The sequence below is a fragment of the Ischnura elegans genome, chromosome 11, assembly GCF_921293095.1.
Source record: "Ischnura elegans chromosome 11, ioIscEleg1.1, whole genome shotgun sequence".
Taxonomy (NCBI): Eukaryota; Metazoa; Arthropoda; class Insecta; order Odonata; family Coenagrionidae; genus Ischnura; species Ischnura elegans.
The window spans coordinates 47,161,414-47,188,747 of NC_060256.1; the positions used below are offsets into that span (position 1 = coordinate 47,161,414).

The window sequence follows — 27,334 nt, forward strand, 5'->3', positions numbered from 1 at the left end:
CCCTCGCTATGGCGAGAGCCAACGCCGAAAGGGTCTCGTAAAAACGAATTTTTTAACACGCTTATTATAGGGTCAATTGACGGTGCATCGCCTATCTCTCGTTATAGCGGGGGTGTCGCTATAGCCCGTACTCGCTTTAACGAGGTTCCACTGTATATTATATATGATGTTGCGTGTATACTGAAGAAAGAATCATAATTGATGCTATTGGGCACAGTACACTAGGAGAACTTAAACGTGGCACAATTATTAAAACTTAGTGCAGTTTATATCCACCTAAATGCCGTTGCTTATTCGTGGAACTTCTTAATAAAGTTCATTTTGTAACTGCCGGGATCGGGACTGAAGTTCGTAATTTCGTAATAAGGTTTCTTTGTAATTACCTTTTTAATAACGTTGTTCGTATTAACGAGAGTCTACTTTAGTTCCAAAGAGAGTCATAAGCAAATAAAGCAATAAAAGCTGGAGTATTTCCTCAAAAATTATTCAAACACTAAATGCACTGATCTTGATCTGATGATCTTGTCTGTTATGGTTATAAAAGCTTGGTTGATAATCCACCACAGACAGCCCCTCCTGCATGGCTCCAAGGCTAACTATTTATCCTTGAGTTCCAACATATGCAAGAACAAATTTTAACATGCAAACACCCCTCTTTGCAACCCCAAAAACCAAATATCAAAACAATTAGTTTGTAATTGACTTTTAAGAAAGCTTATGGCACATCATTATGTACAAGTAAGCAAACAGCAATGGTTAGAAACATAAATTAAGCTTTCAAGAAAAATTAGGTCATCCTGTAACTAAGAGGTAAGATATAAAGTTACCCTGACTATAAAACCACATAATTGTGGAATATACAATTAAACATCTGCAACAGCAGTACAAAAGTAAGATTTTTCCATTGAAAATACCCCAACCTAAGGCAATTTAAATAAATTGTCGTAGCTATTCCATTCTCCAAAAATATTATAATCTAATATTTCGACTACGTATTGATGAACAAAAAACAGTTGATTCAACATGCTAAATAAAAATTCTGAGTTAGCTATAACCTATGGACTCAATGGCAAATAAATAGAGATATATAGAGGGAACCTAACTCTAGATGGGAGAGGGCAATTCTGGACATGATTCCTACCGAATTTACTACTACCGTAACCAAAACTATGAGGAAAATTTTACATTCAAACTGATGAACTATTACTAGAAACCTCATTGAGATTGAAATTCAATAAATACACTAAATATCAAAAGAAAAAAATATCTTCAAAGGGAAGTGATCCATACACTTTTAGGTATCTGAATCAATACCCAAATCATCACACTATGCGGATGTTACCTAAATGCTATGGGGAAAATTTGAGGATTCAAGAGAATTTGATGACATGACACTGAGATAGTACATGTAATTAATTAAAAAATTAAAAGATAATAGTATAAAGGGAATTGAAGTAAGAGGTGTACCTCCATGTGGTAATTATTATAAAAAATAGATCAATTACAAAATTTTATGCCCGAAATAACATTCACCTCAGTTGTTATTCCTAAAGTTTGGTCTCAATAACATTATAAAAATAGATTTTTAGATGGATTGTGTAACGGGCAATTAATTCCTAAGCATTTCTATAATTAATATACAGAATATGAAAATGAAAATAGTAAAAATAATTTCTTTAGGCAATTAAAAAGCAAGAAAACATCCCTCTTCAGTCTACATCTGACACCCCTCCTTAAAAATGCTCCTTAACCATGTCCACAGCCTATCTACCCACCCTCCCACTGATTTTCATCTCATAGCGCTTTTTCAAGAAGACAACAACAACATGATACTACACCTTACGAATCATGACCCAAATTTGTTTCTCCCCAACACCTCATTTTTCTATCCAATCAACTGACATGAAATCAGTATTTCCAATAAAATTATAAACAAATCAATTAGTACCAATTTCTGCTGTATTTACATTGGCTTTACAAAATTGTTCTCTACCCACTTAAATGGACACCACTGCAACACAAACACCAGAAATTCCAACTTAACCATCCAAAACCATCCCACCATAAAATACATGATATTTTAAAAGCTGCAAATCAACAATTGCCTTCTAACTTTTTCATTCTCTCCTTTAAAAAGAGCCCCAAAACCATCCCATGTACAGTTGTTACATACTAAAATATTCCCGGCTTAATATGAATTCAGTAGAACTCAAATGATCCACACTTTAAAAAATGTGTACCATTAATTCACTTTGCTTATAGAAAAAGAAAATCAACTCAAGGTGAAAATACAGCTATTGTTCACCTGAAGGTTCTGTACTGTGAAACTAGGTGGAAACACTAAAACACTCCTTAGAGAGACCAAATAGAGAAGAATTGCTCTAAATATTTTCATCCCAATCATTTTATACTTCATTGATCAGATTTATGTTCTAATTTTTTTCCCTGTTAGATCACTTTTGCACCAATCACTAATATTTTCGAAGTTCGCAAACAAATTAACTTTTTGACAATTCTTTGGAAAATGCAGGAAAAAAAATTTAGAGATATTTTTTCAGTTAAAAAATAAAAAATGGAATGTTACATGAAAAATTCATTGGGTAAGCAATAAAAAATGAGCTATGTATTGACATACAAGAAGAAATGTAAAAAAAAACAAACACTAAAATCTATGTCAAAATTTATGGAAATTAGTGAGTATCAATCATATTTTCAATTGTTTCAGCAACCATTTAGCTTGAGAATATTCTGCTTCTTTTATTAATAAATTGGGCATAGAATAAAAATACACACAAACAGTTAAACTAATGGGAGTAAAATGCTTTTGCAAGATTCAACTCTGCATCATTAATCGAAGTAGGTGCCTCTGCAATTTCTCATCAAGAAATGCAACCCGAGTAGCAAAAAAAAAGAATAGCTAGGGAATATATAAAAGGAATTAGTTATTAAATATACTATTATACAGATATGTATAACCTTTACCTAATAAAACTTTAAAACAATTCATTTCATAATAAAGAAAGTATGTTAGATATGGAAAATTAGCAAGCACAAGGGAGATTAAAATTACCGTCATTGGTCCATACTGAGGGAGGTAACAGATAATAGGTTGCTAGAAAAGAAGACCAAAAGATTAGTCGTAGCATTCATATTTGAGGAGCCTGAAATTCTACGGTAAAAGTTCAACATCTCATTGACCTATAAAGCTAGTTACTCGTCACTCTAATGCTTTACACAGCATACATGATATTTGAGAAGGACTACAATAATAATATCATCTGAACATGGCTCAGAGCATAGGAAAGACTAGCAATCTGAAGAGCACTTCCCACCTTTACTTCACGCATACTACATGTCGTGACACACAACACCTTAACAGATTAATGTAAGGTGAAAGGTTATTGCCCCATTAATGGTCATACCACCTGTAGCAAATTGGATGGAACTGTCAATGCGAAACCTTCACTAACACATTCAGGTCACTAAGCAATTTTTCTAAATAATAATCACATCAACAGAAAAGGAAAATTGAAAGATTAGCATGGTCAAATTCTCTGACATTATTGTCTATAGAGAAAAAAAATATGATAGAACTAATTTTGATGACGTGAATATTATACATAGTTTGAATCCATGACAAATGGATGAATTCACCTTCATATTGAATAATTAGAATGATAAAATTTGCTGCCATTGTCCTCACCTAATATGATAATGTCCTTTGAAGATAATGATTTCAGATTATGGCAACATGAACCTTTGGCAAGCCACAGCCTAGGGTGCCTAAGGATTATTGAGTGGTTGCACAGAGGAAAATAAGTTCAGAGGGAAGGGAGTTAGGCAAAGGGCTAATGGGAGGAGAATAAAGGATTGGGGAAACATGCAAGGTAGTCACAATCCCGTGGAGTTGGGCTTCCCTCCAATGATAGTTCTATCTCTTAGGGATGATTCACACTACATGACAGACGTATTTTATAAAATTTACTGAGTTTCAGTCAATTTTATGATGTTCCTCTCACACTGGCCTCATGTTCTATTCCAAAATATAGGCAGCCAAAAGACAGAAGCAAAAATAATTGCTTGATGCAATGGATTTATAAGTATTAACTGGAATTAGAGGGAGAGTAATCAGTTAGCCTTAGCATTTTTACCATTTTTAGGGCATTTCTTCCAAACAATACTTGTAGGGGAGGAAATGGAATTGGCACATTAGTATCGAATTTGGAAGAGACAATTAGGATTTATTTAGAGACATTAGTCTAGAGTTTAATGCTCTATCAATTCCTTACAAGAGGTACCACTGGAGAGCTGTTTTAAGACATACCTAATAATGGATTTGAAAAAGGGTACAACCAAGACAAAAACTAAAACTTGTAATTTGGGTAGTCAGCAAGCTGATTCAATGAAAACCTTACATCCACCTTTCACTTGATAGCATGCATAATACTCATAGATACTGAGATAAGTATACATATTTTGAAGGTTTTTCCCAAAAGTCAGATTCCTTCATGTCACTCGAGGACTTTCAACAGCTAATCTGAAGCCTGAGCATCGAAAAACAGAATTTGTTCTAGCAATTATATGATAAATAAATTCTGTAAATAAAATCTCACCTTGAATGCTTCCTTTTCCTTTAGAAGTGTTGCTCTCTGAGCTTCTAAGTCATCAGTCTTTTCACCATCATCTCTGTAAATAAAAAAGACATAAATTTACTTGGTGGGCTTAAACAAGTTGGCTCAGCAAAGATGAGACCAAAAAGGTTTTCTACATTGATTACAATTAATAAGTCAGCATAATTCACAATTCATTCATAATTCACAGGGATGACTTGGAAACATTGCAACATATGTATGTTCCTGGGGGAAATTTGCTGTGATTGATAGATTTCAGAAAACATGGTCATAGTCTTCATCTACATCTATATCTACATCCTACCCTGAAAACTGCCTAAAAAGGTGTGTGGCAGGGGGTGTTAAGGCCGTATCACACTAGCGACTGCGGCCGGCGCTGTGGCTGCGACCGCGACTGCGACTGGCCCGTCGACCAATCAGAGCGAGGCAGTCGACGCTGCGACTGCGACTCCGAAGAATAGCCGACCGGCTATTCTTCAGAGTCGCAGTCGCAGCCAATCAGAGAGCTCCATTTCAATCTCGCGCGCTGGCGGCAGACATGTTTGTTTGTTTTGGTTACCGTAGCGAGGGAAGTTCAAGAAGGTTATAAGATAACGCTGAGATAATTTCGGATTTTTAAAGTGAAGATGGAAGCCCAGTATATTGGATATTGCACCCGAGTACACAGGTGAATGAAAATGAAGTACGTTTTAACATATTTTAGGAACATTTTCAACAATTGCTGCTCTCTATCTATTCTTTGGGCTTTCGTAAACAAACAAGCCACAAGCGGAAACGTTCATACGTGCGCATGCGCGATCGTGGCGTCGGCCGCAATGTGTGATGGGGTGTAGTCGCAGCCGCAGTCGCGGTCGCAGCGGCGGTCGCAGTCGCTAGTGTGATACGGCCTTTAGGACACCAGCCATCCACTTGTGAAAACAAAATGCTCAAACAAGATTACGACTAGCATTTATTATAGTCCTTTATGGTTCCCAGGAAAAATGAATTCCCATATCTATCTGTTTGGCAAAATATCTCTCTTCATTCATCGCTTCTGCCGGACCTGGAAATATCGTGGGGCACTAAGATGATGTTCTCCCTGATGCGTCGATTAAGTCTTTCTGCACCGGATCCCATTTATTCGCTGCATATTCAAAGTTGTACTCACCCAGAAGTGAGCAAATTTTCGGTTGACCAGTCGAGATCAGATGTTGACCAGCTTAGGAGAGATAGGCGAGACAGGTTGAGGTGAGATCTACTGCCTTCCTTACGCATTTTGGCAGCCTCGGCCGGATCATTGTAGCGGAACATATTTGTGCGACCCAAAACTATGATACAGCCTGGAAAATAGAAATTTGAAGCAAGTCATTGATAAGCCATTCCAACTTTTGACTATATGTGTTTGTGCAATATAGTATTACTATTTATGTAATCATGGAAAATTCAGCAAAAATTAGATACATGCTCATCAAACTATTTCTTGCCAACAGAAATACCTCATAATATTTGTATCAATTATATAATGCATTTGAAACGAATACGAATGAAACTGGAACTCAAAACAAGATTTATGTTTAAAAAAAGTCTGTATTAATACAATATTAAGAATTCGCATAAAATTTCTGATGAGAAACATTTTTAGGCCAATATTATTATGTACATATTTAAATTCTTTAGAGCATATATCCTTAGTTGCACAAATAATAGCTAATAAATAAAAATCAAATAAACATTCTAGCTAAATTTGGCATCCAGTTTTACTCTACATCTTATTAGAAATGACAAGTACTGACTTGAAAAATCATTAAAATGACCTCTTAATAAATGTAAAACATACTTGAAAATGATAATTAATTTTTCAGTGATCATAATCCTAAGTCTTAGATAATTTTCTTAACTAAATTCAAGCTTAGCTAGCAACACATTTACTCAGTAGATGCATCATATTCTGGATAGAATCCATTGGGCATTATGAAAATGGTCCAGATGTTACGGAATGAAAAAAAACTATGTAAATTAAAAGGCATGCAAAACTATTTCCAGGAAAAGAGGGTGAAATAATGCAATATTGGATTAGATGCCAAAAACAGTCAGCATAAAAAGATATCTCAAGATTCACTCTCAGCAAAAATTTCATAAGAGATGTCCGATATTATTACATTCAGGTGAATTCATTTGGCACAAGTTTATGCTGTAGTGACAGACCAATTTTATGCATTACCCTTTGCCATGCATGATAGATATCATTGACAAGAAAACCAATGTTGCACTTGGCCATTCAGTGCGCAATAACAATACTTATTCCGACCAATTCCTTTTAATCAAACATCAGCACCCTATACAGAAAAATTCTATTATTCCATTATTATTATTATTAAGATGATGAAAACAAATCCAGAAATTACCACAGTTAATACTTGACTCGACTCAATACTCACCAGTACTCACAACTTGACTCGCAATCAAAAATTACTACTGGCACATACCTCCACAACAGTGAAGGTCATTTGTGCCTCACTTTTTAAAAATGAGCTATATGTTTTATCACCCATCTAGTCCACAAGTGTCATGAGAAATTTCGACTTCATAAAATACAGACGAGTTAGTAAGATACAAATGCATACATGTAGTTGACAAGAGGTGGACTAATAAAGGAATTGATTGATTAGATGCCATGTAGTGGCAGTGAAAGTGGATTAGTTTCTTAGTAATGCTAATAATCTATATCCTACTTTGCATTTCCTATGATTCCCATTGCCTCCATTGGTAATGGAAACTTCTACGGCGACTAAGGCATGATACCACTAGCTAGTATCCTGTGACTAAAAGTAGCAACAAATTGATTGCATCTGGATAAAATCAGAATTGGTAGAAGCACTCACTACGTTGCCACTCTGAATGAGCCAAAATAATCACCAGATACAGCTACATCTTCCCACAGATGACGGAAGCTGAAAACCAAATCAACATGGCTAGGATATGGAGGGTGATTTCTCAGGATTAGATTTTATATGCAATATTTTTGCAAAAGTATGAACTACTCATATGAAAATGAATTTTTCATCTGTGCATTGACTTACTGTGAAAAACACATGACCTTTGATAATATCAAGCATCTTTTAAACTATGCTACATCCTCCAAGATTGATCATAGGAGGCAGCTAAACAACATAGATACTAAAAAGTAAAGGGATAACAAATATATTTCATCAAAATTCCTCTAATTTCAACACTTTTACCAAATGGAAGTTAAATCTGTAAATCTACCTTTTCTTCAAAGAGAAAAATTCAATCCCAAGATGAAAAATGTGAGTATTCACGATAGATAATTAAAAAACCTAGACTAATAATATTTATAATAAGTGAAATCAACTGGCAAAAAAACTTTAAAGGATAGAATCTCTTTATAGGTGAACGGAAAGCATGCAAGAGAAGCTCAATTAAATAACCTTTGGCAACTGCGCTACGAATCTGAAAATATGCTATTGTATGCCATAGCCATTATAAAAGATTTTCCTTTGATAAGCAACCCAAAAAACTCTTAATTTCAAGCCATTCCCATCAAAAGAACTACTGTAAATGACTGATTAGGAACATATTTGATCAGACAAGCAAAGTTCTTTGATTTTTTTTATAATATTGCAAACATGAGCAATTAAAGAAATTAAACTTCTGTATAGTAATGTGATATACGACATATCCCACGATATAGTATATGTATTACTTTCTCTCTCATATGTAGAATTCAAGTGGAAAGTAGTAACTTTATCAATAAGAGAGAGAGAGAGAGAGACATATATAGGCTGTGGTAAGAACAATATTTCATTTTAATTGCGTATCTAAAAATTTTGAGTTTGCATGATCCTTTTATCTAGATATAGAATACAGGCACTATACAAGAATTAAGTTGAATAATCTTGCACCATTAAAGCCATGCACATGGCTTTTTTTTAAACAAAAAAGGCATTGTCCACTCAAGGTTCCTGCCTTAAGGTTCAACTGTGAGCAGTCAGTTTTACTTGCAAGTCCTAAAAAGACTCCATAGACCAAGACAAGATTACAGACACTTGGCGTCTTCACAATGACAACATGCCATCACATACCACCTTCATTGTTACATATTTCAAGAAAATGCAGTGAGGAAACAATACCACAGCTGTCGCACAACACCGACTTGGCAGCTTCAGACTTCTTTTGTTCGCTTGTATCGATATCATGAATATATCTTTTTCCCTGAACTTATTCAGCTTACTTCTTGGACCATGCATACCTCCAGATTTTTAACTTAGCTAAGCCAAAAATGTATCAAAATCAGAACAATAGGCAATTACCAAATGTTAAATACACCAAAGGATGAAGTTCGCCATGAAAAAATATTTGACTTAGCCGGGATTCGAACCCGGATCTCCTGATTGCCGGACAGGTGTGCTACCAGTTACACCACCAAGCCATCATCTCAGAGCGAACTTCGGGATGGGTTCGGAACCCATCCCGAAGTTCGCTCTGAGATGATGGCTTGGTGGTGTAACTGGTAGCACACCTGACCGGCAATCGGGAGATCCGGGTTCGAATCCCGGCTAAGTCAAATATTTTTTCATGGCGAACTTCATCCTTTGGTGTATTTAACTTTGCACCCGTGCGCGTGACTGCGTACAAAGTCACTTGTTCCTTCAGTGCTTAATTACCAAATGAATATAAGGTAACCTTATGGGCACATTCTCTTTCCAAATTCATCTATAGCAATCAAAACCTTTAGGGAGGAATCAGAGCCAAAGCAGTCAGCAGCGAAATCAAGAAAGCATGTGATTGAGAGTGTTTACTTTAAAATTGCCTACCTTGAGAGAGTCGAGTGGGCCTATCCACCAGCACTGTGTTCACCCAGCACTGAGCATTTCCTTTGGGAATGAGCGTTCCAACTCCATCCCTGAGCACCACACTACAGTGTTCTGGCTCCACCCCTGCTCCATTCAGCACTATATCTTGCTTCTGCTCTGCATCCTCACTGCCAATCGACGTCTCCCCTTCCTGTCAAACAAGTTGAATATTATACAGTAGAACTTTGATTTTACGCAGTTGGAGGGACCGAAATATGGGCACTGTGTAAAATCAAAGTGTGTAAAATCAAGAGTTGGTATTGAGGAGGAGTATAGTTTTCAGGATAACACTAGCTCATTATTGCTCTGAAAATGAAGCCTAATAATCTTATTTACTCAAAAGCAACACCACAGATGACGTGTTACCTTAAGAGAAACAACTTTGCATTCCTGTACAGTGTTTCCCATGGTTGAACAAAATGGTTGAAATGCCAGCATTTCTGGCACTAAGATTACTTCTGTTACCCAGGAGAAATTTCGGAATGGTGATACTAAATGGTCGCAGAGAAGCTAATTTTCGAAAATATTCTCATTAGAAGCAGTTTTCAGGATATCCGTTTAACCACCAGCAGACAAACAAAGATTGGAGATTGAAAAAATGAGATACCTGAGGATAGTCATCCAAATTAACCCCATTAACAGGGAGCAAAATTTTGCTAATACATCACAAAGGCTTTGCACCCTGTGGGCCTGGGTTCAAGTCCTGGCAGTAGCAGAGACTTATCAGAGATGGCCCTATCCCTACTTGAGTCTAATGTGGAGGGCACTTCCAGTGCACCACTCTGTCCATCAGACGGGAAGTTAAGTCCTGGTCCATTTTGAGCTTATCATTACAACCTGGCTAATGCCAACATAGGGTTCCTATCCCCCAGCCCTTACTTCATGGCACTAATGACCCCAGTTGTTGGTTACCTCCAAATAGCATACCATAGATAATACGGAGCACACAGGACCCGGGATATTCGGAAATTCAGATTTTTCCGGTGCTAAGATCACTTTTTTTAAGTGAGCTATTTAAATGACCGCGCAACTGCCGTCATGCCGCCCGTGATGAATAAAAAATGACAAATAGTCCTGAAAAATTTTCCTTCTTTATAATTTATATGCATTAAAAAAGCATTTCCCCATGAAATTTTAGCATTAGTAGATTGACTCTTCCGGGAATAGCTTCTCTGTCGGCATTCTTCCGCGAATTCAGCGCCGGGACCTTCGACTCACAAGCCGTGTGACTTAGCTTCACGTAATATTTTGCTTCCCCATATCTGATAACAACACCGGACACTTTTTGTATTTCGATTTAATGGTACTAAGCCATTCCTGAGTTTAAAGGGACTGCCTTATCACTCACGTCTTGAATTTGACTTCAATGATTACATGACGATTGACGACGCGAGTTATTCTCCGAGGGCATTAACTCCCGTTCCGTTAAAACGCTTGCCACCTAGCGGAGTTAAGCTAATAGCTATTCAAGTTCCAACCATGTTTAACTTAAACCGTCTGACAATGAGATACAAGTTGAGTCGGTTCTGATAAGCGCGCAGCGCAAGCAATTTTCCCTCGCCTCCATTTGTCCCGCAGATGTGGGGCTAGCCTGGGAATGAGACAATGCAGGCTGCTTTTACCATCGTGTTGAATCACCATCGACTTACGTCCATACTAGAAGTACGACCATCTTTTTTGGATCACCTTGGAAGCCAAAATTTTGGCACGGGAGTATTTTTAACGACTCATTTCGCCATTATATTTCGCTGGGGTGACGGAAAACATAGCGTTGGCAAAATTCTAGAAAGCCTTGCATTGGGGATAGATATTCCGTAGCTCATAATTCTGGATATAAACAGCGTCGATCAATAAGTCGAATAATAAATGAAAGGTGATAATGTTAATATCTCCAGCGATCATGTCTTAATCAAAAGTAGTAACGCATGCACGGCGATTGCCGTGTGTTTTAGGTTTCGATATCCTTCTACGGCGAATTTGAACTAAGAGCGACATTTGCGTTCGTAATGGAGCCTGAGAGGGCTCACGGGGAAGCAATAATTAGATTCGCGATGTATTTAGTTTCACGCTCTACAGCGCGATGTCATTTCAACGGTTCCTGTATTCATTTTTGCAACTCATTGAGACGAAATAATAACCTAACTGCATATTGCTCCAGTCGGATTTTCAAAACAAGCCGAAAGACAACTGCGTAAAATCAAGATTAGCGACCTCTTAGGGGCTGGGGTTATGCTGCGCAAAATCGAAAAACTGTGTAAAATCAAGAAAAGATGTAAAATCGAAGTTTCACCATTGCAATTCCCTATGCTTTCCGGCCGGACTTGAATGCCGCTGCGTAAAAACGAGACTTGATGTAAAATCGAAGTGCGTAAAATCGAAGTTTTACTGTATACACCAAGGATGAAATTTATTATATTATCTATATGCTGTTGAGGACCTCAAATCTGGAATCCAGAAATCCGGAATGTTCAAAAATTCCTCTGCTTAGTGTTTCGACTAGCCACCTCGTGGCACCACTCTCTGAGCCTTGTTCTGGTATGAGTAGGAAGTTAGCACACGCTAGGAACATATGCTAACAACCTAGGCAGGGACACGTAGGGATCTCAAATATCGGGCACAAGAGCTTGAACGCATTTATAAATTAATTAATTAACAAAATACAGAAGCATTTGCACAGATTTACTGTCCAACTATGGAAGGTATTGATAGATATCACAACATCTGCCAGCAAATGCTATCAATGAAAGCTATTGATCATGAAGAAAAAGGTGTATTTATTGCTCATTCTAATCCAGTATTAACCACATTTAGTTTATGCTGCGGAAGCTACGGTCATGATTTGACATATATTGGATTAAAATTCTCAAAAAATGTGTACCACTTTTTCCGCACACTGAAGACCAGAAAAACCAGAAAACTAGAAACCCTTTGATCCCAAGATTTCCGAATTTGAGGTCCTCAACTGTCTATAAAAGATGATGTCTGTTTGTCTGTCCCCCATGCATTTCCATATGGCTGCATGGATTTCTGGCTTGGCCGGACTCAAGGGCTAATCAAATGTGCAGGGTGCTAAGCCAAGAAGTGTTAGCCAAAAATGCATAAAATAATGGAATAAAAATGGAGCGAGTGAACAAATTTGGCAGATTACAAAATTCGAAAAAGCACAAGTGTGCAAAATAACCCCAAATCATTAGACAAATCCATCGCAGTTTGTTTGATATAAGGGTCTATTGATGATGATGATGAAATCAAATGCGAAATACATGTTGACAACTTTGGCTACACAAGAGCAGTGAGGAAAACAGAACAAAATGAGGCAACTTAAAACAGAGTGCAGAGAGAAACTGTCACTTTACCTTGAGATGGTACAATGTGACCCCAGTCGACAGGAGATCATCATCAATGCCCACAAGGTGAGGCCGATCTGAGTCCAACACAACCCCTACCCCAGACTTCCTGAGGCCAAGAGTCTTCTGCTCGTGCAGTATTTGTTGCGTTTCCCTCCACTTCTCCGTCCACTCCTCGGTGAGCTCCTTTTCCTTTGCTTCCTTTTGATGCAGGGCTGCCACCATCTGGGGCTGAGATTCCATTGTCTAAAAGGAGATGGAAACAAACATGATAACAATTTTATTTAACCCTTATACTGCCAAGGGGCCGATACATCGGCCCTTGCTGGTTGCACGAAAAATGCCAGGGGCCGATTTATCGGCCAAACTTATTTCACTTTTTTTTCATGATAGTGGCCTTTTCAAGGACAGTAATTTTAGTAAACATAATAATAATTATCTTTGGTTAGAAGATAAAAATATATCTTAAGAATTGGGAAAAAATCAATATGTATTAAATAAAATCAAGTAGCTGAAATTTTTTAATTCTGAAATGTTGCAAATTCCGGAAAATAGCCTTGGCAGTCTTCGCACATCCCACCCCTGAAATGGGCTGGCAGTAAAAGGGTTAACGGGACGGCATTAATTTTTTTCAAATATAGAAATTAGGAACAAAACAATTTAAAAAATTGAGTAAATAATTAAACATTGCACTAATTTGGTAAAATTTTGTCAAAACAAAAAGACGATCCAAGGCACACCATCAATTGATTGAGATGCCTTTTAAACAGTTATGGGAGAAATGAAAAACGTAAGCATCAAGACAAAGGCCATTATTATCCCTGGTAATTCTGTACATTGGTAAGTAGAAAGTATAAAAAGTTACACTTTAGGTATGGGATATGGAATAACTTTTGACACCTAGTTGACATAGAAGTTATACTAAGGAAGGTAAGGAAGGACCCTTAAAGTCATAAAAAGAAGCCTGCACTCATTCAATCTAAATATAATCAGGGGAGAGGAATTCACGGGGAGATGGTAAATCTGATAAAAAGATGCCAAGAAATTCTTACGAGGGGAGTCATTCAGGATACAGATTCTGAAAGCAAAATGCAAAACATTGCCTTTCCTCTGAAATACAAGAAATACTATGGCTGCTTCAAGAATGATCCAGCACAACAGGACATACCGTAAAAACATTTTACTTTGGAATATGTGATAGTAGAATATTTCTACTCTCTTTGTGTGAACAGCAGTGAAGTACATGCTTTTATAATCATTATTCATCAATTTGTAATTCCTACTTGTTTTATAAAAAAAGAGTATTCAATGCATAGAATTACCAGGGACTAGAGGTGCAGCTGGGAATTAAGGCTGGGGGGGTTTAGGTGCAACTAATAGTGGGGTGTGTGGGGTATGGAATACCCACCAGGATAAGCGGTAGGTGTGAGATTAATAAATTGTGAAGTTTTAAGATAAATGGTTCAAAATGGTGAGTTCTATGGCTTTCTGAAGGATATTTTAGTAATCCTTACACTATTCTATTAGTAATATCAATCCACTTAAGTAAAATGCATTAAATTTGAAAATTTCTCTGAGCTCTGGGGGGGGGGGTTTTAACCCCCAAAACCCCCCCTTGCTGCACCACTGCCAGGAACAATAATGACATTTGTCCTGATGCAGATGTTTTTCATCTCTTCTGGAACTGATTTAAAAGGCATCAAGAGCAAATTATAGTGTGACTTAATATCTGAATGCCATGAGTTCCAAAAATTTGGAGACCACAGTCACGTACATACATCAAGAACGCAATCTTCTACAGAAAATTTGAGAGAGTAAAGCGTTGCAAATAACTAACTTTATGAGGGAAAAATAAGAAAAATAACTGTAATCCAACAAAATTTACAAACAGTTCCATGCCTATGAAAGAAATATTTGATTAGAGGAGGCTATAGATTGTGTAAGTAATGATTAAAAACTGAAAGGGTGTCCAATTGAAAACAGAGGCCATGAATTCTAAAAAGCTGATACATAGTGCACAGACAATACACAACAGTGAAATTTCTGCCCATTCAGACTGATGAGGGCTTTTACTGCCTTAAGAAAACTGCAATGAAAACATCGTCAATCCCAAAATTAAAATATCCATAATGATCCGAGGACTACATATATCCAATGCAATATGTCTAACTATTATATTTTAAATGCATCTTTATATAACTTTTAGCCATCATGCAATGAGAAGGACATTATCTCAAAAGATGCAAATAAAGTATAGCCAACATCTTCATCCCATTTAAAATTTAAAATGTTAAGGAATCTATTGGCAACTCTGGTGCTCCATGTAAAGTTAAATTGTGTTTCAAGCTATCTGTACTGATCAATTTCAAATAGTTATCTCATCTTAAAAATAGTGAGGAAACACAGCTACATAAAGATAACTCTAAAAACTCCACTCACAAATTCACTCCCAAGTAAGGATCTGAGTTTAGTGATTTCATCGCGAAGTTCACGAATGAGTTTCACGTTTGGATCCTCATTGATTGTAGGCTTGTTGATAATATTCTTCGCTCGGTTGGCATAACGAAGAGTACTCAAGGTCTCACCATAATTGCAGTCTGCAGGAGACACAGCTGGGGAAAAAACACATGAAACTTTTAGCATTGAGAGTACTGAATATGCGACAAAAAATTTTGAATTCATGCTTGATTTTATTGCCAAACACTTGGATGAAATTGAAAAATTGAAAACTTGATTGAAATTGTAATTAGTAGTGATTATTTTGCCTTCTTTCATAAGATAAACATGGAATTATCCTCATCATTGAAGGTGGGGAATTTGAAAAGTTCCAAAGACTTAGTTCCACCAAAGCAAGCCAAAAATACATAATTCATCAAACAATATAATATTATGCATTTAAGTGCAACAAAATTGTTAAAAGTTCAACTCTTTCACAATGCCAACAACTTCAAATCAAAGTTTCAAAACTCGAATACCAGGAGCAAACAGATTCAGGGGCGTAGCCAGGAATTTCGTTCGGGGGGAGGAGGGGGGGGTCCGGACCCCATGGACCGGGGACGTGGCTACGCCACTGAACAGATTTGCTTCATTAAAATTCCAGTCAATAGAGTGATTTTTGCATGCTTCACCTGGGTAATCCATTGGCATACTAATGAGAAAAAAACCATACCTGCTATCATGATGGTTTTTGAGTTTCCTCCGAGGCTGTCCTTAAGTAACCATGTGAGCACAGAGTCTCGGTATGGAATGAAAACGGAACGAGATCCAATCTGCCTGTGGGCATTTAGGCCATCTCCAGCTCCACACCCGGATGAAAGTTCTGCAAGTGCAGATATCACAGATCCCAGGGTCACCAACGACTTATTTATGTGGGCACCTTCCTTCAGTCTCTGACCAGTTGCTCCCGTGGCATCTGCTCGCTCACTGGAACATGGATTGAGCAAGCATAAGAAAAGACAGGTAATTAAAAAAAAAGAAAATCAACATCACTTACATCATGGAAAGGTCCATGCTTTGATTTCTTTTCTCATGGCAATCAATGTGAATTTCAATGCCATTTATGCGGCAGGCTTGAAATAAACCACATTTAACACCAAGCATGACATTAGCTCTGGAATGACATCCAACTTTCCGTAGTGACTTCTTGAAAGCCCATATTCCCTAGCGTTGCCATCTTTGATGCACTGCATGGACGTAACATCTAGCCAGTAGCGTAGGCAGGATTTTGAAATGGGGGGGGGGGGGGGGTAAACCAGTGATTTTGGGGCCCATCTGAGATGTATGGAAAAAAAAACCCAGGCCAGAGGGGGATCCAGGGATTTTTGATGTTGAAAACATGATTTTTAGGACTCAAAAACAGTAGTTTTGTCGAGTATTTATGAAAATAATGTATTTATTTTTATTTATTGAGGCCATCTTACTCATTTTTGGCAACTCTTTTAAAGGCTCAAGGGAAAACCCCCTCCCTTGCCCCCCCCCCCTCCCTTAAAATAATTTTTCATCAAAACCACAAACAAATATAAATGCTAAATATCCATGGAGTGATCAGCTACGCAGATATATATTTGAAACTTTACAAATTACCATTAGAAATGCTTATCTTTCAATTGTACGATGAATGAATTGAGTTGCATGACAGGTCAGTGGCGGATACAGAAAAAACTCAAGGGGGGGGCGCAACATATCTTGAGTTGTCTTAGCATTGACGTTAATAAGAGATGATCAAGTCACAGGCAAAGTATATGAAAATTTTATTTGAAGTGATTATAAAGATGTAAAAGACAATGCCATCTTATGATATAAAAAAGTTACAATTGTGGTTTTGCAATGTTCGGCAATACAGCCGGACCCGCAAGGGGGGGCGCGCGCCCCCTGCGCCCCCCATCTGTATCCGCCACTGTGACAGGTAAGATTTAGAATGTAATTTTTTACCCAAAAGCTTGCTGTTTGCTTGGTCTTAATCCCCATATTTAATCATGAATACATATTTTATCAACAGCACATCAAAAATAAGAATCACTTTTTGCAATTAAAATACACAACTTTCCCAGTGAACATGTATAAAATGTACTGTATTCTCAACATCAATTTTCAGGCAAGTTGGCTTTACTTAACAGTATCTTGCATTTTCATACTTTATATTTTTCAACATGGCTCCTTGCTCATGAATAAATATTATTGTTACTAAACTTTTTCATTTTATAAAAAGATTTAAGAAAAGCACATTTTACATGGTTTTCTAACTACATTTAGGCAAGAGATTTCACCAACCTGCCAGCTAAATCCACCAGATGGACTTTGGACACAGTTTCACTTGGCATTCCACCAGCAAACCCAGCTTGAACAAACATCAATGTGAAAATTGCATGGCTCCTGCTGCTAACATCATTCATATTTGTTGATGCTGTTGTGCGATGGTTGTTACCTCGGACCATTAGCTCCTGCAATTTGAAAAAACCCATACATGATTTGGAAAAATATAGCACAAAATTACAAATCAACAACTAGTTAGGCCAGCTACTCAACCTTCGTGCCATATCAAAATTCAGAAACTTCTTGTTCTACAAAACCTATTAATCATAAGCTATTTTCCAGTACCAAAGAAGACAAGATTTTTAATACAAACAAAATTTCCTTTGAAAAACTTATTGCAATGACAAAGGAACCATAAATTAGTACTAACTGAGTTGAAAGAATTTTTGAGAGAGTTTCCCTAAATAGCATAATTTCATCATTTGATAAGAAATCGTCTTGAACATTTGTAAAGCCATTTAAGAAAATATTTTAAGGTAGTAAAAATTCAATGCAAAGACAATTTATAGGAGGATAAGAGCACTCCATACTTGCTGATAGGAAAATATGCTCTCATCATTCAGATAGGATCACTAATGATATTGCAACTGAAAGATCATACAGAAATACTTTTGTAATTGTGGTAAGACTTGAAGATTGATTGTAATAAGCAATCTTTCCCTCAAATGGGATTTTTGTCACATTCTTTGCCACAGCAAAGAATCAATTGACAAAATGTAAAGAAATGACTATGCAAAAAATCAATCACATTTTGCTGCTACATGACTTATCATGAAGCACTAATGATCTCTTGAAATAACTTTTTTTTTGTGATCTATTCTATCGAGAGTGAGAAGAACTAAAGGTACAGGTACCTGTATATTGGGGTAGTCACTGACTAAGTGACGTGAGAGATCTTGAACGTATGGCCCAAGGCGAGGGTGTTCTCTAACCCGTAATCCATGTCCCGTTTCATCTCGGTGCAGGAGATCTTTGACTCTTTCATTGTAGATCTCAAGGTAGCTCACCTCAGTCCGATAGCTGGCACCTTGTTCTTTGCCTGTGTGCATTCTTCCAAACAGATTCTGTTTTTGAGCAAAGACGAAAGAAAATTCAGTCAATGTGAAAAAAAGAGATGTTGCAAAATTTACCAGAAGACTGAGATTTTTGATTTTGGCTTTTAAATGTGCATACAGTATGGCAATGCATTTGCTTTTATTGGCAGCCATTTATTTTTTTAAATTTCAGTTGATAACTCACAACAAAGAGGAGTTCAAGTAATTTTTATATCACTATTATCACACTGTATCACCAGTGCAAGTTAAAAACTTCTAGATAAAATGATTGCAAGTTCTACTTGTGTATGTGTAAAGAATTAACATCCATAAATAAAATTAATTCTATAGTACTTACCTTACAAATTCTTGGAATAAGGCCTTGAGATTCCTGAGGGAAAGAGGAAAACAAAATGAGTATACGTCGGAAACAGTAAAATTAAAAGTATGGATAAAATTTAAATCAAAATTCATATTTAAACATTCTTCAAGTGTTATACAAGTATAAATCACACAATACGGAAAATGGATAAAATTAAGGAATTTCAGATGACTTACAGCAGATCCCATCATGGTGAAGGTCTTCCCACTCCCAGTCTGACCATAGGCAAAAACACAGGCATTGTAGCCTTCAAATGCACTGGCCACAACTTCCATTCCAAGATCTTCAAAAACCTGATAAATTAGATCAGAGTCTTTATAAATAAGTGGAGTGGTATGGTCCAATTATATAGACAAATTTTCAACTTCATTACTTAATTGCCATTGTAGGTTTCAAAACACTAGGCAAGATAACCAGTGATTCCACAACGCATGGGCTATAACCTAATCACATTTAAATATTTGATTCATTCACAAGGCTCACAAATAAGACAATCTCAAAATCAAAATAATCATCAAAAAATCTAATAATGATATAACACAATCACCACGCTAAAAACTTGTCCATGACCTAGTCTGGAGGCAGTTTTTCAAATTGAAGCTAAGAATAATACATATCTACATGCATTTACAAGCAAAGTTGGAAAATTGTTTCAATGCTTTCACCATTACGCCTACAGCACATGTAGCTCACCAATATCATCAGCAGAACTGGCCCCTAATAGCCCAGAATAAATATTCACAGCCTACATTTTTACCATCTCAGAGTTTATCAGTTCTTGGAGAGCTAAAACAGTTTAATCTTCTATATTATTTCTACTGTACAGATACCTTTCTCTCAACTTATACGCAACCAAACACTACAAATGAGGTACCAAAATGCACAGAATTTATCAGAGAACATGAGATGGCATATCTTACTTCCTAAATATTGATATTGTTTCCTAAAATTGGTTTTTAAATAATTAAAAAAAAAACAAAAAATCCGGTAAATATTCCTGATGTTAACGGCGCACAAACTGATACATTTGTTCATTTGCAACGATATCTCGCATTTTTTAAATAACTTTCATTAAAATGCGGCTGATTCCACATTCAAGTCTCCTGTTGATATGTAAGTATGAGTCATCATGTGCGTTTAAGAGAGGATGGTGTAATTACTTCCAATGTTGTGTTTAAAGAGGCCCTCTGAACTCAATTTGTACATGAACATTCGAATTAAATTTGTAACATAAGACCCCGCCTTTTTTTTCTACATTTTAAAATTAGAAAGGCGCCTATCCCTCTGTGGACCTGCATTGAAAAGAGCGGGGGAAGCCCGCTGGGAGCGGGCGCATCACGCTCATAAAGATAATATTTCAATCAAATATTCCAATGAAAATTTTACTGAAAGCAGTGATGTACCTATATGTTTGAAGGCTAAGAGTGTAACTCATTATGGAGTAAGTTAACCCATGCAAAGTTAAAACAGAAAAAAATGGGACCTCAGATAGATCAGTAATGATAAAAACTGATCAGAGTAATCCCAAACAATATCAAGAACCCCCCAGGAGCAAAATAATGGCTTTTGGGCCCCTACATACCCCCAATCACTATAAGGTCCACCAATTGCGTAGCCATGGGGGGGGGGGGGGGGGGCTTACAACCCCCCTTGAGCCTTTAAAAGAGAGGCAAAGGAGGACTTCCAGACCCCCTTTGCCCTAAGGGCACCCGGAAGTGCCCCGAAATCTCCAGTAAACCCATTTCCCATCCTCCCATTTCAAAATCCTGGCTATGCTACAGAGGTTCAGGCCCTGTCTAACTGGGCCCAAGGGATTTCATCCCCTCAACTCAGAGGTGGTCTTTTCATTGCATAGATTATTTTGATAGGTAACCCCCTCCACCAGTACTATATACCAAATATGGGGGATGTGTTTGACCCACATCAGAAATAAATATATCCAGTGGCTTAACTATGGGGGGGATGAGGGGGATAAATCCCTCCCCCAAAGCCTCAGGAAAAAAAATTAAAGCTGTTGTCTAGTTGTGAAATTTAATAACTGCATCTGCTTAAAGTTAACTCTTTAGTACCAAAATTATGTAAAATGTATTTCCGCGCATGTCATTTTAAAAAAATTTGCTGTCGACCCCTCCACCCTATCGCCACCCCAGGCCATCCCATCCCCCTCCAAAGCATATTCCTTGCTGAACCATTGCATATATCAATTCTTTCACCACTGGTCATTGATTCCAAATGGTTGACCATGCAATTGGAATTAGTAGTACTAGAAAATTTTCATTACTCACTTTTTCCTGAGATGCATAATGAGAGTCCCTAGCATCAAATGACCAATAGGAATGGTCAAAGGTGAAGTCCTTGTACTTCGCTCTACCACCACCTCCATCTTTAACTTGGCCGACCTGAAAGACAAAAATAGAGTGGTTAAAATTTACCTAAAAAAACATTCATTGGGTTAACCTTGAAAATTACATGAGTTTGTGCAACTGAATACATGACTATAACTCAATAGAGACAGATAAAACCAAAAGTATTAATTAAGGCTTCATTCTAATTACATAAATAAAAATAACAAGCGATGACAAAAAATTTTCTATTTTTGATTTAAAAAAATATTTAATAATTAATAGAAATAATGAAAGGAAGTCAAAAGCGATAACTCCAATAAAAACAGAATCATCATCATACACCTCATAATGCTGACAAGATAGTCACGTATGTTGTCCACCTAAGCCCACATATTCTGATAAATACCAGAAAATATGCAAAAGTCATCATAACAATTCTGAATAAATCATCACGCAAACTTCAAAATCGTATGATTTCCAAAAAAATTATTTTTGTATTAGAGAGGTTTTCAAGGTTAAGGAGTCAATATCTAAGATTTTTTTTAGTTTCAAATGCGTCACTTTAAAAAAAAGCATACGAAATGACCGCCCAAACTTTAGCATAATTAACAAATATTACGCAAATTTTCCAGTGTAATTTAAGACAAAAGAACGACTGAAGATAATGATATTATCCAACTCGTAAGTGTCAAAAGTAGCCATAATATTTTTAAGTACTAGCGATTACTAGTTATCAATGGCAATTAAATTCCCATTATAAATCAAGGACGCATCCGTTCATCTACAATCCACCTCGCCATCTGCCTCGATAGGTGTATGGCAGGAAGAGCTAGAATAGCAACAGGCATGTCGCCTAAGGAGGGTCTTTCGGAGGATCAGCCCCAGAAATTTTTGAGGCCCATTGTGGCGACTGCCCACGATACATCTGCAGAAGAGGAGGCAGGCATAGCAGCAATTAATATGCGAAGTTTGGTCGATCGCGGTCGAGAAATTTAGTTTATGGTTAATGTGCGGAATGCGGAAAGTCGCCGTCAAGGCAGCTTTAAGCACTGTTAGGAAAACGGACGTCCTTATCTACTGAGGCACGTAAAACGTGCGGAGTACGGATGAGCAGGCCGTTGACAGCGCTAGATTGAATGGAATTCCATCATGGGCGTACCCAGAATCAAAACTAGGAGGGGGGAAAAACTAGTAATGGTCGCTTTTTTATAACTATTAGCTTGAAAAAATGATTTTTATTTTACTTCCATGTCTTATACTAATATCATTTTTCTTCAAAAGGAAAATTTGTTCAAAACTTATGTTTTGAATTAAATTCATTTTCAGTCATAGGGGAAGGGGGGGGGGGGGGCAGTTCTCGCTGGGTACGCCCATGAATTCCATAAAGCCACAACCATGCGCCGCGCACGTTTTTGAAAACCGATTAAAATGCGACCGAAGTGGTAACCGAAATCAGCCTTCTGTAGGATGGAATTGGGTCTCTTTCATGCAGTCCCCTTGGCCACAACCATTTGAGAACCTAAAACCTACGCAAAAGCTGCGCACGGCGGTAAAAGCGACGCATGGCGAACTTCCGCGTGACCGACGGCAGTAAAATTCGCATTATTCCACGCCTGGAAAATAAATCGGAGAGCCAAAGTTCTTGGTTCAATAGGGAAGTGCACTAATTTTTTTTTATTGCTGAATTTGAAAGTTTAGCCTAAAAAAGAAACATTAGTATAGTCACTTTTATTTTCTGCATCTGGGGTATGCACTTTAAAACGTTTTGAAAGTCGGAAAATTTCATGTTGCGCTGAAACACAGTGCCTCCATCTTGATTGAGATGTGACGTCACAAGGCAGTAGTCACCAGTGGAGTATCGCTGTATTCCGTCGCCTTCTTTAGCGCGGCGAGAGTTTCCGGGAATCGGTGGAGTTTGCTTCCTAAAAATGTCGTCTAGTACCGAAAACATGAATTCAAAATAGAATTATAAATGATTTTTTGTTCCAAATTTCATCTCGACGTCGAAACAAAAGCCTGGAGAAGATATTCATTCCCGTGCCTTAAGCAAAAGCTATACGGAATAAATGGTTCAAGGCTGCTCCTGACTCTTACCTATCGATGATATTCTGTTTTGAAGATCATTTGAAGGTATTGTAAGATCAAATTGTTATTGATATTATAATAATTTACTTAATAGGTACCTCAGTCACATCAGAAAGTGTGTTGAGTCAAAATATAGCATCTTCCGCGTAGACCTACGTAATTTATAAACTGAAAGTAGTTTGGTTAAAGGATTATGGCGCGACTGTTTTTTTACACGACCGAGCAAAATGCGTACTTTGCCCATGATATGTGCATATATGATAACAAACGATTTTTGTTAAAGTTAATCTTTATTTGTTGAAATTAGTACATTTATAGGTGATACAGATATGAAGGTACACGGCAGGTCGCGCGGCGTAATTTGTACTCCACTGGTGACGGGTTCATCTTGCTGATCCAAAAAATTAGCTACAATACCTCGAACTTTGAAAACTCGCAATATAGGCAGTCAAAGTACATTGTAAGAATACACGAGACCATTATAGCCCAGAATGTACGTACAATGTCGAAATCCCTGGTTTTCAAAGATTGACGTATTTTATACGCCAGCGCGCCCGGTCCAGGGTTATCAACTTTTATTTCATCCTATTTGTTAGTTGAAATTATATTTCAGAATGGTTCTTTTAGCACTGCTACTGAGGTAAACTGGTAGGTACTGAATACAAGGTACTGAGGTATGTACTGAGTAAGTAAACTCCCTTTGGAGTAATGTGAATTACAAGTGTTCGAGATATATGGCATTTTATATTCGCTTTGTGTTCTTATTAATTATGCCTGTACGCATATTGTTGCTTGCCGCGAGCCTTTAATGGTATGTGCTCTTGCAAGAGTGGTTTTCATTTTTAATGTGGAAGTTGGTCAGTATAAGCAAAGAAAAAATTAACATTTTAGCGCACACCAACCCTTGTAGTCATCGTATCTCGGCGTTTGTAATGACACTGCTAAAATACCTAAACGCCATAATGACGATAAAAAAATTGTCTCATGTCAATGGTTGCTGCAATTATTATTAATGATAAACTAGACGCCGTATGATCACAATGAAGGCAACAAAAAATAATGCCATGACGTGAACTTGAACCTCGGTCCTTCGGGTAACATATCCCTTACGACTCGTGCACGCTACCACTACCCCAACCGACCCATTGCAAAAGGTGGATATTTTGAATTTATATATATAACTTGTAAAAAGTAACGCATGAAAATTAATTAATTACAGCCTAACTAACGCCCTAATTGAGAAAGATGCAGCAAGGTACGCGGTCTCCCCTTGTTAGCCTTAACGTCTCGCATTTCTATGGAGCGTTGAACCTGTCCTCCTTATTCAGTAACCATAAATACATCAAAGTTTGGTATACCATTTATAAATCGTTGGAATTTTCCTTCTCCCAACCAAGATTATCTTTTCTTGAACCCATCCTGGACAGCGAACCATTGCAACAACCAGCCAGCTCGGAAATAAGGCTAACATCCCATGATTCTAGTAGCGAAGGGCGAACGTTCCGGCCGGCGTGAATACATACGCAACGAATAAGTCTTGCAGCAAACGTCTGAAATAGGTTTATTAGTTTGACTGGGTTCTTACAAAAAAGTTTTGGTATGATAAACGGCACTGTGCCAAAATATACCCAGCTAAAAATAAATGCCATTATGCATTTATTAAAGATTCAATGTGCTATTCGTACTACTCTTTCCAAACTTGAAGTTGACACGTAAATGAATATTAATATATTACGCAATGATGAAGTCGTTTACTCAAAAGAGAAGCAGCCACATATATAATCTGAAGATATAAGACAGCAAAAAACGGATATCCTCAAATTCTGTAATTTTTCTATGCAATAATAGTGGTAGAACTAAACGGTGTAGAAGCTGCCTTCTGCTACTGCCTTGTGACGTCACGGCCAATATTCAACATGGACACCCGTTTTCGCGGCCTTTGAATTTTTCCATATTTCAGACGGTCATCTCGAATAAAGTATTCACTATTAGGATTTAAACTGTGGTTTTACGACATTATGTTATTCTGAACTCTAATTTAAAAAATGTGTTTGGTGCATTTGAAACACTAGTGCACTTCCCTATTTCCGACTAAGGAAAGTTGGGATAGTGGTGACGTGCGGAATACGGACATTCGCGGTAAAGTCAGCTTTGGGCACTGTGCCTGTTTTTTTTTCGCAAGAAGCAGAGTAAAATGGCGATTTAAGTAATCTAAAATACTGGTCTAAGCTAATCTTAACGGAAAATAATTAAACAAATTATTTTTTAAATAAATCCAACGCAATGAAGCATATTTATATTATATGAAACGTATTTACACTGAAAATACGAATTTCTTAACAATCTCACGTGAGATTAAAGGGAGGGGGTCGAGGCAAATCTCAAGATATCTCACTAGAGGAAAGGGGTGTCAAAAAATCGCCAAAACCACTCCACGAAATAGGGTGGTTTCCTATTATTTTTTTATTGCCTAAATCGAAAGATTATTACTCCTGGAGTACGTATTTCACGCTTTCAGATTTTTTAATAACGATATCTATTTTTCGCGATTAAATTAAAAGTGAAAAATTTCAAGCGCGCGAAAACGGGACGGCTAAGAAAGAATGATGGGAAAACCCCCGTGTGACGTCATTCTGGTTCCCGCTGTCGCCGTGTGAGGTGACCTTGGGGCGAGGCTTTGAGCGCTGATACGATGCAGGCTGCTAGCAGGTAGCAGAGTACCCTGCTAGCAGGTAGCGCTTGGCTTAATAATGGATTATTAATACCTTATCAAACGAAGGAAACTTTCCGACCACAGCCAGTTTTAATAGGTGATTATTAAGAGATGTTTCCCTGAGCTCTGTGCCTCGTGCATGCATTGGTAATCTAAAACGATGTAAAACTCCGATCTAATCGTATAGAAACTAGGTCCCTATGACGTCACGTGGTGTGGCATAGCATGGGCGCCAATCTGGCCTTTTTCAAATGCGGTTAAAATTAACCATTGCCATTCGTCTAAACTGGGATTTCTGAAATCAAATAATTTGGATATTATGAATACAATAATGGTGGTAAACGAATCGCAATCAATGCCTTTCGTTTTCTTTGATGATGGAAACTACCCTATTAATGAACCTAAACCGTGCAGAGTACTGATGAGCCGCTTGTCATATCGCGGGCGCTGATACTAACAAAGGAATGGAACGTAGGATGAGGATGAGCGATGCCCTCAAAAAAAGGAAGTTTCCCGATAGGGAAGGACATAGCGGAAGCGAGAGCCAGCACTTTCTATCAACAAGAGAATAACTTCCTAAGTCAAAGGTCGACCGACAGCGTCTCCCCGGCCGGGTCAACGGTACGTGGTCTCCCCAAATGCCAGCGCTAAATGCCAACCAACGCACACGCAAGGGGACCTAAAATACAATATCGATGGCCAAATTTCTAACAACACGCGTCTCAAAATTTGGCCGGTCTGAGTCAATATTCTTGATTAAAAATAAAATTTAAGCAAAAAACAACTCTTTGTTTGCAAATTTATGCTTCTTTTTCAGTTTCATATATTTTTCGTTTTTAATTTCAATCAAAGTTATATACGATTAAAAAAATAAATTGATTTTTTCCCTCCTGAAAAGTTGTTATTTTTAAGATACGTGTTGTTAGAACTTAGCCATCGATATGTGTCCCTGTTCACTATCTGAACATGAATTACGAAACAACAAAATAAATCTCTTTTTGTGAAAAAAAATCAATTAACTTTTAGTGTTTATAAAATATTCAAAGCCTTAGTGAAAGATCCTGATTGGAGGGACATGTAAAAAATCGTCTTCAAAAACGTCTATTCCGTTCACTTTCTTGCTCAGGTTTTC

The 27,334-nt window shown here is 37.3% G+C and overlaps 1 protein-coding gene across 2 annotated transcripts in view; it reads right to left on the bottom strand.

Moving 5' to 3' along the window:
* Positions 1 to 27,334, bottom strand: part of LOC124167552 (kinesin-like protein Klp98A) — a 226,373-nt gene that overhangs the window by 32,978 nt on the left and 166,061 nt on the right. Inside the window, exons 3-14 of one of the 2 annotated variants that reach the window (XM_046545514.1) lie at positions 21,345 to 21,458; positions 19,236 to 19,352; positions 19,036 to 19,068; positions 18,498 to 18,707; positions 17,602 to 17,771; positions 16,001 to 16,254; positions 15,271 to 15,443; positions 12,841 to 13,077; positions 9,446 to 9,635; positions 5,779 to 5,950; positions 4,614 to 4,686; positions 3,071 to 3,112 (exon numbers count right to left, since the gene is read on the bottom strand). In XM_046545514.1, coding sequence (XP_046401470.1) covers positions 3,071 to 3,112; positions 4,614 to 4,686; positions 5,779 to 5,950; positions 9,446 to 9,635; positions 12,841 to 13,077; positions 15,271 to 15,443; positions 16,001 to 16,254; positions 17,602 to 17,771; positions 18,498 to 18,707; positions 19,036 to 19,068; positions 19,236 to 19,352; positions 21,345 to 21,458 — 1,785 coding nt within the window. The remainder of the gene's footprint in view (positions 1 to 3,070; positions 3,113 to 4,613; positions 4,687 to 5,778; positions 5,951 to 9,445; positions 9,636 to 12,840; positions 13,078 to 15,270; positions 15,444 to 16,000; positions 16,255 to 17,601; positions 17,772 to 18,497; positions 18,708 to 19,035; positions 19,069 to 19,235; positions 19,353 to 21,344; positions 21,459 to 27,334) is intronic. The other variant, XM_046545515.1, reaches the window with a different exon arrangement.